At 38.5% G+C, this 18,598-nt stretch overlaps 1 protein-coding gene across 1 annotated transcript in view; it reads left to right on the top strand.

Annotated features, from left to right (window-relative positions):
- The first annotated feature begins 5,293 nt into the window (after window positions 1-5,293).
- LOC106932604 (phospholipid phosphatase-related protein type 4-like) overlaps window positions 5,294-18,598 on the top strand; it is a 35,035-nt gene continuing 21,730 nt past the window's right edge. Inside the window, exons 1-6 of the mRNA XM_088014734.1 lie at window positions 5,294-5,783; window positions 13,098-13,283; window positions 15,428-15,557; window positions 15,804-15,999; window positions 17,852-17,909; window positions 18,028-18,201. Of these exons, the coding sequence (XP_087870860.1) occupies window positions 5,700-5,783; window positions 13,098-13,283; window positions 15,428-15,557; window positions 15,804-15,999; window positions 17,852-17,909; window positions 18,028-18,201 (828 nt within the window). The 5' untranslated portion in view covers window positions 5,294-5,699. The remainder of the gene's footprint in view (window positions 5,784-13,097; window positions 13,284-15,427; window positions 15,558-15,803; window positions 16,000-17,851; window positions 17,910-18,027; window positions 18,202-18,598) is intronic.

The raw sequence follows: 18,598 nt of genomic DNA on the forward strand, positions 1-18,598 counted from the left end.
CTGGAACTTCCAGAAAACTGTAAAACAGCTGAAACACTGACTTCCTTTGAATCTCGACTAAAACCCAGCTGGTTAGAGTTTTATTTGAAATGTAATCAATTACAAATTTAATGATGGCACTTGACTTAATGTGATGTTTTGATTATTGAGTCTATGTTGCATGGCTTTGTGTTTTTGTGTTTGTTGTGATGTAAAGCACTTTGAAAAGCCTTGCTGCTGAAATGTGCTATACAAATAAAATTTGATTCGATTTGATTACTGTAAAGACAATACTCTGAGTATTTTTTCTAGTGACCTTGCTGAGTGACATGGTTTATTAAGACAATTTATCCCAGCATTAATGACTTTACCAAACAGAAACATTTTCTCATTCATGCCCTGCTGCTGACGCCAGATGGCAGCCCTGAGTCTGATTCTGAACAGAAGCTTTCATTGCTCCTCTGAGCTTTCAGAAGCAGGGTTTGATAAGATGAGTTTATATGGAAATAAGACATTTCTACAGGTTCAAACTTCTTTAGCAGGTAATTTATTGAATTCTTGTAGCTGAAGGCTGCTCTGATTACTGATTGAAAACAAATATCTTTGACATCATTGAGTTTTATTCATTGCTGCTTCTGCTTTGCAGTCCTTTAGGTTTGTTCAATAAGAGTTATTGTTTGGAGCAAAAATATGTGTTATGACATCAAAAACATTCACTGTTGTATTTATGTGACACACAGAGTTAAATATTTCAAGCAATTATTTTTGTTCTTTTTGATGATAATGTTTTACAGCTTCAGTTACTCAAAAACAAAATATTACATAAGACGAATTTTTAAAAGGGTTTTTAAATGGAAATGTTCTGTTAAGTCCCTGTTACAGCTCAACCAGTACAGTACCTGACACCACTAGCCAAAACAAGTCATTGCTAAAGAAAGTCAGTAACTAAAGAGTTGTTGGAAGAGTCAGAGATATGATGATGAACTGGAGCTATATTCAGAGTTTTGACAACTCTTTATAGATGCAGTATATAAATATGTTTGTTTTCTTTTTTTACATATTTGTTTAAACTGTTAGTGTCATAAATGAGACAGATAATCTGTGAAAAGATCGAGCTCCTCCACCTTCTCCTTGTATTGCTATTGCTGTCTGCAGAAATACTCTTCTGGTCAAAAACAACCAATCAGAGCCAAGAGGAGGATCTTAGCACTGACAATCAACTTCGTATACACACTGCTAAATGTGCTAATGGCAGAAAAACATGCGGATAAATTGTGTTATAGTAAACCTGATTATCCGCCGTTAAAGGTGGCTATGCTAAACAGCTTTAGCATTCATTTAGCAGAAAGAAGTTGCAGAATAGCAGAGAGCAAGGGGGAAAGGATGGGGATGAGACAACACGAGACTGTCATTGACTCCTGGCTCTGATTGGTTGTTCCTAGTTAGCACTGGGAGCACTGGGAGGAAGCAGAAGAACCAGGCTATCTGTCTCAGACCAACCTGTCATGACATAGTGACAGTTTCAATCAATATGTAAAAAGTATATATTTATTATAAAAGTTACATACAACAGCTTTAAGTTTGATGATTGAGCAGGGCAATAGATGCAGGTTAGTGTTCCTGGTAATGTAGTTTGGTAGATTACCAAACTAATGATTTTATGGTGAATTTGGTGTTGACACCAGAGAAAGCTGACATGTGCAAGCTGGGACTGTCATGGTGAGACAGGTGATGCCAGCTTGGGAATATAATATGAGAACCCTAGCAACGGCAGATCTGATCATGGTGGGATGATCACACTGCTAATCTAAAGGCTGTGGGAGCTTTGGGACATCTGTTGTTCTTGACTACAGGAATTTGATGTTGATCTCTGTGATTTTACACATGCTACTACTTTGTGGCTGAGTTGTGGTTGTTTGCAATCTCTTCAACTTTCTTGTAACAACATTAACAGTTGATTGTCAAATATTTAGGAAATTTCACCTTCGGACACATTGGATCAGATAGCAGCACCATGCTGGAGTTTCCTGAGGGGAGGGATTCTTTGACAGTCTGTGAAAGCATGTCTGCATGCCAAGGTGTTGGATCTTATACACCTGTGGACATGGAAGGGACTGGAATTCAAGGATTCTGATGGTGAGAAGCAGCTCTTATTCTACAGCTTTGTGATTTGCAGAAACAACAAGCTTGACATTAGTTTTTAAAGTAGCTGTCTGGATACAATGGATTTTATATGCTTAAACAGCATTTATTATTAACTTTGGCCTCTGAATTTTCTTCACATTAGAAGATCACATTAGCTTTTTCATGTGCTGCTCTGCCTTTCCTGCAGTTGTCTTTCTTCCCAACACTGTGTGGAATACAGTGTTAGAGGCCTGTCACACCATAGATGGCATATTGCAGGATCTTTCCTGAGGGCGGACATGATCCATCCTCCCCTCACAGGGAGCTTGTCCCACATATTATTACAAATATGATTCTGCTGTGCTGCAAGTGGGGCATTTGTATTCAAGTATGCTAACCTTAGAAAAATAGGTCTTTAGATAGATAGATAGATAGATAGATAGATAGATAGATAGATAGATAGATAGATAGATAGATAGATAGATAGATAGATAGATAGATAGATAGATAGATAGATAGATAGATAGATAGATAGATAGATAGATAGATAGATAGATAGATAGATAGATAGATAGATAGATAGATAGATAGATAGATAGATAGATAGATAGATAGATAGATAGATAGATAGAAACAGTCTCCCACTGAATTTTCTTTCCTGGCTGCTGATGACAGTGAGCAGAGGGTGGCTGGTTTTGGTCTTTATGACAATTTTATTGAACCTTACATCATTAAACTACACCTTACTCCAGAAAAGGACATATTGACATGATGAAATATCTTACAAGGTTGTTTACATTTTTTGAATTGAGGTTCTGTCAAGTTATTGGTGCCTTTGTATCTCATGTCATGTTTACACTTGGCAAAGACCCAACAGCAAAAGCATAATAAAAAATAAAGAACCTTCAGAAATGGTAGAATGAAACATGGAATATAGAACATGTGAACATGTCCAAAAACATCCATACATGTGGTACTGAAAGACTTCAGTGGTGCCATAGTAACTTGTTGGAACTGAAGCTGTTTCTAATTTTGCTCCTGATTTCCAATGAACTTTTCAACCTGAGAACAGTTTCAATTTCTTTTTGCCTGTTTGTTTTCCCCCAAAGCCTGCTGTGTTTGCTTCAGATTAATGATAGCTTTACTGCCATTTGAATACACAAAGATAAATGTTGCACAATTATTACACAAGTTGTGTAATAGGTTGTAGTTTTGAGGATTCATTTTATTGTTGAACAACTCCAGCTCTCTCAGTCAGTCCAAAATGTTAATAACCTCTCAAACCTGAATATTTAAGAAAGTAAGAGTGAGATTTTGGCTTTTGTAGGACAATATCAATGTGTGCACAATTATTAGGCAACTGAATTAAAACTGAACATTTTCCCATCTCACTTGTTTATTGTGAGAATAATAAACATACAACTCAACATTGACCAATAAACATTTCTGATATAAAAATAATAAATCAGTGACCAATATAGCCGCCTTCTTTTCAGTAACAGCTATAAGCCTTCCAGTGATGGAGTCTGTCGGTCTATTGATCTGTTGATGATCAACTTTTTGTGCAGCAGCAGCCACAGCCTCCAGACACTGATCTGTTTTCCCTGTAAATCTGCTGTTTAGGAAAAGCCCACAGGTTGTCCATGGGGACCACGTCATGATTCTTTCATTTTTAAGGCCTTTACTAACTGTAACCAGGTTCTGCTTCACTCCACTGTACTGGGCCTCAACTCTGCCAAGTGCAGTTGATTTTAATGAAGACAAGGAGTTTCTGGGTAATCAGGCAGTTTATTTCCTGAATGAGAACATATCAGGTTCGAATCAGTGCAGCAGCTCAGCTTCACTCAGCTCACTACAACAGAGTGTTATGTTAGCTTTCAACTGTATTACATAGAGTGGTTTATAGTATTAAAGAAACTAAAAGTACAAAAATTGGTGCCAGGCACACATCTAGTCAATATTAATTACACTCTATTTTGACCCATTTTGACTGAGGAAAAGAAGGTGCCTAATAATTATGCACACCTTAATATAGGTGACTATATTAAGGTCACCTATATAGTGACCTTATATATAGGTCACTATTGTGTTTGCTTAATGTGTTTCCCCCATTAAGCAAACACAATTGAGATGATATGTTTATAAGCATATTATGATTATTATTATTGCTGCTGCTTATTGAATATAAGTATCCTATAAGCATTCAAGTTTATACATCTTGGAATTGGAAAATATGCATAAAAATGGTGATATGGTCAAAACTAAAAGTTGGCTAACACAGTGTAGACCTCGTGATGTGCAGAAACTCTTGTGTCATGTAATTGTGTTCTCTGGACTTCTATTCAAAAGGAAGATTAGTTTACACCTTTTTTTATCAGCGGTTTGTATTGGCAGGTCTGAGTATCTCAGAGAATGTTAATCTTCTGGTGTCGCCACACAGAGAATGGTCTGAAAGGAGAAAATAATAGTGTAGCGTACCAAGGCATTTTTGACAATCTCTGCTCAATGTTGGAAACAGCTTCACAAAGTAAGGGCCATTAAAGCATGGAGGAGTGACTGGCTTAGATCAGTGGTGTCCAAATTTTTTGCCATGAGGGGCAAAATAAAAGCACTTAGCGGGCTGGGGGAGGGGATTTTTTTTTTATTTCTCTTTTCTTTTCAATAATGAACTTAATGTGTAAGATTGTATTGAAACAAACAAAATAGACCTTTGTAGAAAGGTCTGCAAATCATTTAGAGGGTCTTGAACCTCTAAAGCCTGTTCAGCTTTAAGAATAGGACATGGGTCACTTATCCAAAGTGCATGCTTATTAAGGGGTGAGTAATAATTAAGAAGAATGCAGAAGCCTGGATAAAAAGTTCAAAAATATTTTTGTTGAGCTTACAGGGCAGATTTGCTTTATTCTAAAATTGTGGCAGGGGCCACACGAAATCACTTAGAGGACCAGAAATGGCCCCCGGGCCGAACTTTGGATACCCCTAGTTCAGATGAACCTGACTTTATAAATATATATAAATTAGCGGTATATATGAATCGAAATGAACTGATCATAGACGGTAATAAGTGGTGTGCGTCATACATTGGGCAGCCCGCTGCTTTGCTGACTGTGTTTTTATTCTTAAGAAAGAAGGTGGAGGAGAAGTTTATTTTGAAATCCTCGACAGGATGTGTGGCTTGTTTTGGCTGAGCTGGAGAAGATCCACCTGCTGCAGACAAACCTGGTGACTGAAGGACCGGAGCTGCGGTGGGATCCAACTCAAAGACGCAGCACGTTTCTGCACGACACTGTTTTTCCACTGACAGCACAGAGGCTGGACATGTGTGGAGGACACGGCGACTGGGTTCCTGCGCTGACGGGTTTTTTTTTCGAAGAGCAGAAACTGAACCGAAGGTGCGACGGCGGACATCTGCTCTGTAGGCAGCGACCCTTCATTTCCACCCCGTCAGGTGATGGAGGCTGGCCTGTAGGGATCTAATTCCACTCGGTCCAGGTGTGGGCGGACAAGGACTTGGCAGGAATTTCGGCAAAATTACGACGGGAATCAAGTACAGTTCACTGTCTCCCGGTACCGGGGGAGACCACCGGCCGCTCGTCATGTCTCGCGCCAAGGAGCGACTGAAAGCCGGGAAGGAGACGAAGGACAGCGTGACCCTGCTGCCGTGCTTTTATTTTGTGGAGGTAATCTATCTATCTATCTATCTATCTATCTATCTATCTATCTATCTATCTATCTATCTATCTATCTATCTATCTATCTATCTATCTATCTATCTATCTATCTATCTATCTATCTATCTATCTATCTATCTATCTATCTCTCTCTCTCTCTCTCTCTCTCATTATGCTGTTGCTGACAGATGTCAGTCAGGTTTCTCATTTATGGGCAGGTGAGCTCTGTGGTGTGTGCAGCTACTGATTCTTTCCATCCCATCCCCCCTCTGTAGTTATTTCCCCCCTCTGTAGTTATTTTCTGTAGTTATTCTGATTGTAACCCTAAGTGACTTGTGCAGGTTTGAAGTTGTGCATTTCGATGCTCATTCCTCTCTGTCGGGTTTGGTCCTCTTGTTTTGGCTGCCAGTGACTCTGCAGTCTTTTCCAGGATATTGTTATTCATCCAGCAGTTTGGTGAGGCAGGGCCTAAAACTTCTGAGGCAAATATTTTGATTGGCATTTAACGATGAAGAGTTCATACAAAGCATATAAGACAGTCCTATGCACTAATGCACGTTAGTGCCTGGTTCCATTTAATCATCGTATTGGACATTCATGCTCACAGTTTAGTGTTTAGCCATTTTTCTAGCAAATCACCGACTTTCAGTGTAATTGTTTTTTCCTCTCAGCTTAAAGCCTGCAGCCATGTTGCATTTGGTTCACCCGCCTCCAGACTGTTGAGCAGCCCTCCAGCATGCTCACTAGTTCTCTCTTCTTGCTGCAGATTACATGTTTTCCTTGCTGACATCCCAATTTGCAAAATCACACAATAGTTATTGTTGTTGTTAAATAAACCTATGAAATGAAATGCATCATGCTGTAGCTATTCTGCTTTATTCAGAATGAAAGCAAGTTAAATTAACAAACAGCAAAAAATGTGTTTCCACTTAGAAAACATAGAAATAAACTTTTATTTATTTCTATTAAATTAGAAAATTCATTCTCCTATTCAGGCTGAATGGGCGACTTTGGCTCAGTGGAAAGACCAGTTAAAGTTGTTCAAGTTTCCTTGTTCCACATGCTGATGGTCCAAAGCATCCGGTCCAGAACTCTTCAACACGCTGTCAGCTCCTGGTCAGAAAGACGCTTTTAGTTCAGAGACCATGAGATGATATTCAGAAAGGATTTTTTTATTAACTGATTTTAGTTGCCTCTGCGATGAAATCTTTGCGTAAAGTCTGTAATGTGTGCGCATGTGCGACAGTCAAGGGCGTTAATTATAACCTGTCAAATGACGGACGGGCTTTAAATTTTCCTGTAGTTTAAAAAAATAACCGGTCAAATACGGAAAATATTCCGTTAACGCGACCTCTGTGTTCAGCCCTCATTAGCCAACTAGGGTAACATAATAGCGTTGCCAGAATTTTACCGCAGTTATACGGTAAAATCCCCCCTGAGATCAGACTATAAAATCACCCCCCACTCCCCTAAGAAAAAAAACAAAAAAGACATAAAACAAGAGCTCCATGTCGGAAGCTCTTGTTATAGGCCTCCATAAGGGTGTTAGCTGCAATTAAACAGATCAAGTCTGTTTAAAAGGGTTGAAGGAGAAAATCTTTTCTCTCTAACAATACTAAGACATCTAGAACAACAACTAGATATTGAACCATCACGTACAGAACCATATTTGTATAAAACTAAAAGCAATGTAGCACAAACACCTTATGCATGTCAAGCATGGTGATGGAGCGGTAGTGATCTGGGTTTCTTTTGCAGTCACAGATCCACAAACTCCTCTGTATGAAAGTGTTCAATCAGAGGAGAGGCTTCATGTTGAGCCACTTCATCCTTTAGTTCTAAATTCAGTTCAGACAATATATATATATATATATATATATATATATATATGCCTCCAACGAATAAGGCAAGTCCTGAGAAGCCAGTTCAATGGCAAGAACAAGATCCGTGCAATAAACAGCTATGCCTTACCAGTAATCAGATACCCTGCCGGAATAATTAGCTGGCCAATGGAAGAGATAAAGGCCACGGACATTAAGACTCGGAAGCTACTAACCATGCATGGAGGGTTCCACCCCAAATCCAGCACCCTGAGACTGTACACAAGCCGTAAGGAAGGAGGCAGAGGACTAGTGAGTGTGAGAGCCACTGTCCAGGATGAAACATCCAAGATCCATAAATACATCAAGGACAAAGCCTCAACGGACGATGTGCTCAGCGAATGTCTCAGGCAATGGGGAACAGAGGACGAGGTGCTGGAGGAACCATCATGGGAAGACAAGCCCCTACATGGGATGTACCACCGACAAATAACTGAAGTGGCTGATATCAGGAAATCCTACCAATGGCTGGAGAAAGCTGGACTCAAGGACAGCACAGAGGCCCTCATCCTGGCCGCCCAGGAACAGGCCCTAAACACCAGAGCAATAGAGGCTCAGATCTACCACACCAGACAAGACCCAAGGTGTAGGTTGTGCAAGGAGGCCTCTGAGACAGTCCAGCACATAACAGCAGGGTGCAAGATGCTGGCAGGGAAAGCGTACATGGAACGACATAACCAAGTGGCGGGCATAGTGTACAGGAACATCTGTGCAGAATATGGACTGGAAGCCCCGAGATCAAAGTGGGGGACACCCCCAAAGGTGGTGGAGAATGACCGAGCTAAGATCCTGTGGGACTTCCAGATCCAGACAGACAAGATGGTAATGGCAAACCAACCGGACATTGTGGTGGTGGATAAAGAACAGAGGAAAGCCGTTGTGGTGGATGTAGCAATACCAAGTGACCACAACATCAGGAAAAAGGAGAAACTGGAGAAATACCAGGGCCTCAGAGAGGAACTGGAGAAGGCCTGGAAGGTGAAGACCACAGTGGTGCCTGTGGTCATCGGGGCCCTCGGGGCAGTCACCCCCAAACTGGAGCAGTGGCTCAAACAGATCCCAGGAACAACATCAGACATCTCAGTCCAGAAATGTGCAGTTCTAGGCACAGCCAAGATACTGGAGGAGAACCTGAAGCTCCCAGGCCTCTGGTAGAGGACCCGAGCTCAGAGGATGAAAGAGAGAGAGAGAGAGAGAGAGAGAGAGACAGAGACCACCCGCGGAGGGTGAGAAGGGAATTTTTTTTATATATATATGCGTTTAGCTTACACAGACCTACCATTGGACTTAATTTACTTGATTTACTTGTTGCAAAATATTGTTTTTAACTTGCATTGTTTCAAAATCAGCTTCATGTAGCCCTGAGGATTAAATATAATTTCTTTATGTAGTATTGTTGATTATTTTTTACATCTTTCGTACTTCTGCTAATTGATATGTATGACTGGACAGCGCCTATTAGTCGCTGTGTGATTCATTGAGTTATGTCCACAAGTAAGTCAAGTAAATAACGAGCCAATCAGTGAAGTGGTTTCAGTGCTGCTTGGTGCTGCTAGTTCTATTTCTGAAGTAGGTACGGAAATCTGAGAACAGCCAGGCTGAGCCGCGCCGGATTTACTAATGGAAAACGAATCTGGCCGAGACGGACCGGAACTGAACCGGTTAGAGACCGGCTAGTGGAACAGCTCCTTAAAAAAGCAGGGTCATAGTAATTGGGGCCATATATGTTAACTCATGTCACTGTATTCATATTCAAAACACAGTCAATGAGCAAGAATCTACCATTCTTATCTTTTCCAGCTAAGTTTAGTTTAAACATTATACTTTTGCATTAGACGTAAATGAGGAAAAAAAGACATGACCAACACATTTAGTTCAGAATGTTCTACATCAGTGACGTGTGTTTCCTGAATAAATACTACACTACATGTAATAATTTTCCTCTTTATTGGTGTGTTAATTCCCTTCACATTCCAAGATAAACAGTTTCGATGATTATATGGGAATATTTGAGAAGTGTTATTCATACTATGTGATAAGTGGTGCAATTTCTGAATGCACTGAAGAACATAAGCATTGATCGTACATCCTGAGTCGCTCCTCCACGCCTTTCCTCCCCAAAGAAGAAACAATAAAATAAAAACCCCAGTCTAACAAAAACAGAGACAAACAGTAGGTGGGATATACTTCTTCTCTGCATTGCAGATTCAGTAGTTGCTAAAAGTCTAAAACTAATCAACCTCTATCCATGATGCTAAAATAATCAGCATCATGGAGCAGAAATGCACTTATAACCTCTAATTTTAAATTATAGTGATATTTGCCACACAGTTTAATTTCAAAAACAAAAAAACTGGAAAACTGCCTTCCTGGAGTATGCTATGTTTAATAATATGTTAAATAAAGTCAAAGGGTGGTTGATATAATATAGATCCTGTGGTAGGACTTACCTGGATCCATAAGAAAAGTGATTACACAACAAACTTTAGTTTTCTTGCTGGTGTGAGAAGTCCAGTGCAGTTGCACTCCACAAACCTGGACTCATAGAAAAAGGATCATTTTCCATACCTTTAGACCATTTTCCTTCTATGACATGTGTGTGCAACTTTCCTATTGGTCTCCTTCCAACAAAATACATTGAGATTTGTGGTTTCAATCTGGACACCAATACTGTGCAACTGTTCTCAAGTCCTTTTTGAATTAGAAGCATATTGCTTTGTCTTGGGTCTGTGGTTTTATAGTATTTTTCTGTTTACTTTCTGTCTGAGGCCTTTATGTCTATTTTCAAGCAACTCTTTCTTGAAGTGTGCCTATAGCTCGCTTAAATGTGGCTGAAAATAGACTGACTAGACTGCAGATGACTGAGGAGTTGTTGACTTATTGCTGAATTGATACATTCATAGAAATGTTGCTGTTTTCTGTTCTTTCTGATCTGAATGGTAGGGGAGGTTCAGTATAGTTTTGGGTTAACTATCAGAAGTGCTAATTTCTCCGTTTGCTTCCTTCTGTCCACAGCAAAGCTGTGCTTGTACCTCACACACTGCCACACTATGATACCCACTTGCTGGCTGCTAGGCAACATGGCCTTCTGAATGGGGTGTATTTTTATATCTGTGTGCTCAGGGCTATGGATGTTATGAAGAAGAAAACATTCTTACTGCAGCCTGTTTTCTGCTGCATGCTCAATAGAAAGCCTTTGGTTCAATTATCATTATGCATTATCTTCAGATCAGTTTTATGTTCTTAACAACAGAAGAATTGACTTTAAACTTTCTTTGCAACTAAATTTAGATAACTGTTTTTTCTATGTGTGTCTGTGCTGGGGAATTTACCTGCATAGTGAATCCTCCCTTGGTAGCTTCAGCATGTGAGTTGATTTAGGGCAGTAAATTAGGGCAAGAGCCTCATTGCAATGCAGCACAGTATATTCTGGCAGCAGTGGGAGTATTTTACTGTAGAGTATGACATCATAATCTGATGAGCATTTGATTAGTTATCAGTGAGTGTGAGGATTATGCTGACTAAAAAATAAAAATAAACACTCAGAGGAAATGGTTCAGTTTGGAAATGGTTTAGTCCACTTCCATGGAATTAGTGGAAGCTGGTTGTGGGACTCGATTATCTTTAAAATCTTTTTTTTTTATTGAAGGGTAATTAATTAATTAGTTAGTTAGTTAATTAATTAATTAACTAATTAATTAATTATGTTTTAATGAAAAATACATATTGACAAAATATGCAACACTTTAGTTTTTTTTGCTACTAAATTATTGCATGAATCTAATGTACTCAATCTGTTCTTCAGGTTCTTCAATCATCAGATTGGAGCGAAGTGTTATTCTATCCATCCATTCATTTTTTCACAGTTTCAGAATCTCCTGATGATTCGTGGAACTTGTTTAGAAATGTGAACAGTGGACCCTGACATTAGCATTGGGGACGTCTGTGCTGCTGCTACATGTTTTTAGCATTGAGATGCTATTTTAGGCTTGAATAGCTTCACTTATAAGTTAACTCCTTTTAGCACAACTTGATGATGTTTTCTTAGCTTCCCATCAGATGGTTTTTTTAATCAGAAATGAACCCCCAGTGGGCTGTCACTGTTAGCAAATGTCGCTTGTACGTCAGATTTCAGGTTGAACCAGAAACACAATACAAAGATTCTGGCTCAGGATTTTTGTATGTAAAAAAAAAAAGAAAAAGATTATTATTATTCAATTAACAATCAAAATTGACGCGTTTAAGTCTCAGCGCTAGTTAAAATTTATTGCAATTGAAGCAGTTGATTGCATACTAATATTTTGGTGTACAGTAATACTGCAATAACAATATACTTGCCATACATTGTGCAGTCCTAGAAAGTTGTATTCTGGACTTTTTTTCTGTTTGTGCTGCTTTTTGGAGCCTTTTCATCTTAGAGTAATTGCCATTTCGACCCGGCAGGAACTAATTTGGATGATTGGAATCAATTATGAAAACCGCATGTTTTTTCTAGAAGGATAACTTTTTTTTTTGATTTAACACTTTAAAACATTAAGTAACTAATTAGAGACTATAGCAACCATATTTTTAATTTGACCTCAGAAAATATTTTTCTACCATTTAAAAGAACCTTAAATATGCACGATTGGTACCGTAATCTGCCTTCTTCCTCATTACTCTTCTCTTCCCTCCAATCTGCTCCATACTTTGGATTTGTTAGATTCCAAATACTTCAAACTAAGTTATTTAATACATTTGGTCATTTGAATAAAACTGGTATTTTATTCAAATTGCTTCTTAGCTTCCGTTGATAATGTACATCATATAATTATAATGTGTACTTATCTGACTTAATAAACCCGATTGCTTTACTGGGCCCAAGCTGCAGACCAATCACTTTTTCTATTGCAGTGCTAGTGATGAGTGATCTACATTTGTCTCCGTTTGTTTATTGATTTTCGGTAAAGATAGATTATTATTGAAACAGCTGATATTCATTTGCACTGATAAGGTTCAGGATGTCTTTCTGATCACTGATGGATTTTAGCTGGTCTCTTGGCTTCCCATGCCTTTTTCCACTTCCCTTTGTATGTGTTCAGTATTTTTCCTTGTGTCTTTTCACATCATTACACGACTTGATTTCTGAATTTGATTGTTTTGGTTTCTTCTATGTATTGATTATTTGGGTTGTTACCAACAATATCAATATCACCTTTATCACCAATATCACCTGTCATTATGATAGTATCATATGTTTACTATGACAAACTGCGATGTGTTCAACACTTATTTTACCCTCTGTATATAGCTGAATAAATATTAGGACCCAGAAATAACAGGAGGGTTGTCCACACCTATGCTTTATAGTGGTGGAGGTGATATGCTTCAGTGATCATGTGACTGCTGCCTGGTTTTAAGTCCTTCTCTGAGGTTTTGTTCTGATCTTCTCTCTGTGTCGCAGCTCCCCATCCTGGCCTCCTCTGTTGTCAGTCTTTATTTTCTGGAGCTGACTGATATTTTCCAGCCAGTGCATTCTGGGTATACTTGTAATGACCGCAGCTTGTCGTTGCCCTACATCCTGCCCAGACAGGAAGTCTGCCCACTCCCTTTGCTCTTCAGCTTGGCCTTTGCAGCTCCAACAGTCACAGTAAGTTTCACAGACATCTCATTTTGTTAATGAATTTCAGACACTAAAATTGAATCTGGTCTTATTAATGAACTATCAAAACAGATATACTGAAATTCTTATCTGAGGGCTGTAGCAACACACCAGTCAGATGAATTTATCACAGTGAAAAAAATACAGGCCATTTATAAATTGTGAGATGAATATCATATTAGCTTGGGTTTGTAAGTTAAGTTGCTTTTAATCCCTAATGTCAGTGTGATCATGTAATTAACCACTCAGTTACACATCACTTTCAGTTTTCATATTGTTTATTTCAATCAATCAATAATTTTGCTAATGATCCTCTAACAGTAATCTTTCCTTTATTTTTATATCCTAAACACCAATAGCTTTTTAATCAGTATTTTTATTTTTCTTCAATGCTGAAATTGAAAAACCAACAACAATGTGTTATTAAATGCAGAATTAATGAAAACATTAAACTTTCAAAATGAGTGAGAAACTGCCAATGTTGGGAAAATGGTTGATCTATTCCCACTAAATTATTGTAGGTTCTGTTCACCAGCAAAGAAAGTGTGATTTTTTAAAAATGGTGCATAAAGCAAATACATACTGTACAAACACATTAAATGTCTGATGCATATGAATCCATATGTAGTTTTCCCAGTACTTTATCACAGATAATTAATTTGTCAGCACTTTACATTGTCTGCCATCTTTGAAGTTAGTTGTTAAATGATAAGAAAAAAACAGTTCCAAAAATCTGTCACGTTCTAAAAAATACATTTCATCCTAGATTAGCCATTTCTGTTTCCACCTCACTGGAGCTTTTATGTTTAGAACAAGATGGGATTCATGTCCTTGTCTGGAAATGTATCTCACTGTCAGATGTTGTACTAACTGTGTTTCTATTACAAACATGCGCAAATATTTGTCTATTTCCTGCTAATGTTGAAAAAGCACAATTTTGGAATTGCGTTGTTTCCATTTTAGAGGATAAAAGATCATTAGAGGATCATTTTAAATTTAATTAAATTCACATGTGAATAAGCTTGCGCAGTGCTGCCATTAAAAATCATGGCAGGACTGAATGCAAACAGTTACATGATATATATTCATAATTCAGTCATGGCGTTTGTCATCATCTGTCAGAGTAAACGTTGGAGCGCTACGTGTGCGGCATTTTGGGAAGTTGTCAGTGAATTTATAGAAGAGCTATGGATTGTTGAGAATTAATAATTCTGTGTTTTCCTTTTATTTAGCCGTCAAAGCTAAGATTACAGGGTACTTGGAGCTAGGTAGCGCCCTCTTTGGGGCATAGCTCAGAGAAAGGGCAACAAATGGAATGGGAAACTCTTGTGGGATGCCATTTTGACCGTTAGCTCTTAAAGGTAGCAGGTCATAATGGACCAGCTGTATTTTGGTATTAATAAATGGAATTCATGAATTCAACTCACCAACTCTTCTGTAACGTCATACATCAAGAACTCTGCATGGAGAACGGATAATTCTCCACAGGACTCAACATGTTCAAATGACACATAACTTTTTATGATCGGTGTGATTCTGTGAGTTCTGGTGGAGCCAGCTGCCTGAAAAAAACAAAAACAAGCCATCTTCCTCCTACGACTTCCTGCTGTCTTCTTCGTGGTTTTTGCCAGTAGTAACAGCCAGTTGTTGTTCATGTGACTTGTGATGCAAAAAAGTGTTTCCATTGTAGTTCTGCAAAATACACCTACTTCAATATGGCTGAAAAGCACCTCATCCTAGTGCAAAAAACTTTTTATTGAAAAATGTATTTTATTTTATTTTTTTAATTGCCATATTTCCATTAAGCAAATTTATTTTCATAATTTCAATTTCTGCAATTTTATGGTTAATGGAAATGCAACAACTGGTAACTACTATTTGTTTGTTAAACTATTTAAGTAGTCATTTAGAATAGTTTTTCAAATGAGTCTGAAATATTGGTGGATTTCAGTGAATCATGGGGGGTTGTGAAATACATGAAGGTCCATGCATTCCTACAAACAAACAAAATATTTACATCTGCAATCAAACGTCTTACACCACTCAGGGTTTATTTTATTTTTTTTTTATCTTAGCAGTTTAGTTTGTCAGTAGCTGTAAAAGTCTGGTTTGCCAACTCTTTTGTGCTGTAGATCCTGATAGGAGAAGCCATCCTGTACTGCTATCTGTCCAGGAGGACGTCAACCACTCAGACTGAAGCTAACATCAACGCCGCAGGCTGTAATTTCAACTCCTACATTCGCAGAGCTGTCCGCTTTATAGGTGGGAGAATATATGCCTTGTACCACAACAGATTAGAAACATCTCCATAGTGTCTGTAAGAAACATAAAACCAGCAGCTCATCACCAAGCTGCTGGTTTCCAGTGTGAGAGGATATGATGGCAAGCACAACAACTGAAGAAAGCAAAACGACTACAAAATATGTGTATTAATCTGTAGGTGTAGACGTTGTACATTAACGTATGATTATTAACACAACCATGCTTTGAACGGGCTCTGTTGCATAGGCGTCCATATCTTTGGCCTGTGTGTGACGGCTCTGATAACGGACATCCTCCAGCTGTCCACTGGGCAGCATGCGCCCTACTGGCTGGATGTGTGCAAACCCAACTTGACCCACATTAACATGTCGAGCTGTGATGAAGCCTTCATTCTGGAGGATATCTGTTCCGGACCGGACCTCGGACTCATCAACGCTGGGAGGTGAGGCTCAATGAGCCACTCAGGATGTCAGCGGATGCTTGTGGGAGTGTGAAGATTATTTTTTGAGTTCATTGTCTTGGTAGTCGCACCGACTCACATAGGGTTCAATTTTGTCATCACAGTTTTTTGTGACCTCTTTGTTCTCAGTTCACTAATGGCCATATAAAGAAAATTCAAAATCAAATCAATTGTTGTGTTCCACATTATATACTTCTTTTTGTATATGTGCATATGCATTGAACAGAGATACCCAAAACAATTTTCTCCCAGATCAGGTTTCCTCAGTCGATGCCTTAACAAGAGATGGTAGTAAGGGTTCATGCAGTGACAATACATTCAGACGGGACAAGTCTATTCATTTCCAGTGGTCATAATTATCTTCTTAAAATCAAGAATACTCTCTGAGCTGGATTGAAAATCAACTGGTCATCACTATTAATAGTGGGACCATTGCTTTTCAGGTTTGGGTCTTGGGTAAACATTTTACTGAAAGCCTTTCTGTAACATCAGAATGGCTGGTGTTGATATTTCTTTGGTTCTAATGAGAAGTCGATTTCATTGTTAGAAGCTCCACTAAAGGAAAAACAGCTTACACAAATTGGAACTGCTACCCTGATTACACACTGCTCTTATAGCACATCACAGCTAATGTGGAAGTAAATGCTAGTTTTAACATTCTTGGATCTTTTCCAAGAATGTTATCTATATTTAGATATTTTTAAAAAGCTACTCAGGTTTATCTCATTATTTTTGGGAATAGGAACATTCAAATTATTTGTTGATCTGGATAGACATGAGATACCTTTCGGTAGATATTTGTTCAATTAAATTAAATTCAGTTTTTTTAACATAGCACCAATCTACAACAGATGTCGTCTCAAGGCGCTTCATAGAAAAAAAGTCTTTTTAATCCAATTATACAGACAGATTGAAATCAATTGCATATATTCAAAAGGGCTGAAAAGTGTCCTACTTACCCAGCAGATTGATTCAAGTTATTGATTTGATGCAATCAGCATTCACTCCTCCTGAATGAGCATGTGGCCACAGTGGACAGTTGGTGTCATGGCAGCAATCCCTCATGCTGAGCATCAGTATTTCTGGATAAAAATAGCTGAGTAACATCAGGATAATAGTGGAAATTTATCCAACTTAGCCTTGGGCTGTTTCCTTGATCACTACAATATGTTCAGGCCTTTATAATGCAAGGATCAACTGGATCAAATGCAGCTACAAGAGGATTTATTATCAACATGAACAAACTAATCATCAGGACATGAAGTAGCAACAACTGTGTGTTAAACAATGTAATGTGTTTTCACCAATCCAGGCCAAAGCTACATTTTAAACCTCACTAAAGAGGCATAATGTGTCAAGATGTGTGTTTAAGAGATGGTGAGATGCATTGGACCCAGGTTATGGTGAAATTTGTAGTTTTAATGATGACAACTGGAATAACTCAAAACAGGCACACAGGGTACCACGACAAATGACAGAACAAACAGGACCCAACAAGGAAACGAGAGACACAGGTGGATTTAAATACACAGAGTGTAATCAGGGGAACAAGACACAGCTGGGATCAATCAAGGTTAGACGGGACAACACGGAAACTCAACAGAACAGAGAAACCTAAATTAACACAGGAAAAAAACAAATCCTCATATAATTTGGCCTTCATTGTTATTCTTTTACATGCTGCATTTATTAAACACCTGCTAGTGCAGTGTTGCCATACACATAATCATCCAAGTTTCTTTGAAAGTCACATTCCTCTTAAATATTCAGGGTTGTCCTTGGCTGTGTGAACATGGTGCAGAACACTCAGCTTTCCTTGCTTTTTGTCTTTTAGGAAGTCTTTTCCATCCCAGCATGCCACACTGGCTGCCTTTGCTGCTGTCTACATCTCTGTAAGTAGTCTTTGCACTTTCATATCTTTGCAGAGTGAAGCAAGTAAATGCTGAACTCTGTCATTATTGTTAAAAAATGATCAGAAATAAGTGGTACACTTGTAACCATGTCTCTTAGATGTACTTCAACACAGTGCTGACAGACTCAGCCAAGCTACTGAAGCCTCTGCTGGTTTTCTCTTTCGTCATGCTGGCCATCCTGGCCGGATTGACCCGGATCATTCAGTTCAGAAACCACCCCGTGGATGTGTACTGTGGCTGGTTACTGGGAGCTGCCATCGCTGTTTATTTGGTAAAAGCCATGTTTCAGTATTGAGAGAATATACTTTAATTTGATAGAAGGGAGTCAGTCAATAGCACACACCACAAAGCTGCCAGTACCAGTCAAGGTTGACTGGTACTCTCTTGTCTTTGTTGCTCTAGTTATGGCTGATTTTAATATTAAATCTGAATGTGAATAACATGCTGAGGCAACATATCTCAAAATGAATTGTTTGATTCAGTTCCTGGCTGATGGTTTTTGGTTCAGTTCATATTTCTTTACACTTGTTTCATCAACACTAGCAAGATAATTGATTCTTGAGAATAGGGACAAAACAGGTCCTATGGATAAAGCATGAAATTTGAATAAAATATACACAAAATATATATTTTTCAAATATCTAAACTAACCTGGGTCATGTGAGCAC

Source organism: Poecilia mexicana, unplaced genomic scaffold (genome assembly GCF_051168715.1).
Source record: "Poecilia mexicana isolate PSO_F unplaced genomic scaffold, ASM5116871v1 scaffold_17, whole genome shotgun sequence".
In the NCBI taxonomy this organism is placed as follows: Eukaryota; Metazoa; Chordata; class Actinopteri; order Cyprinodontiformes; family Poeciliidae; genus Poecilia; species Poecilia mexicana.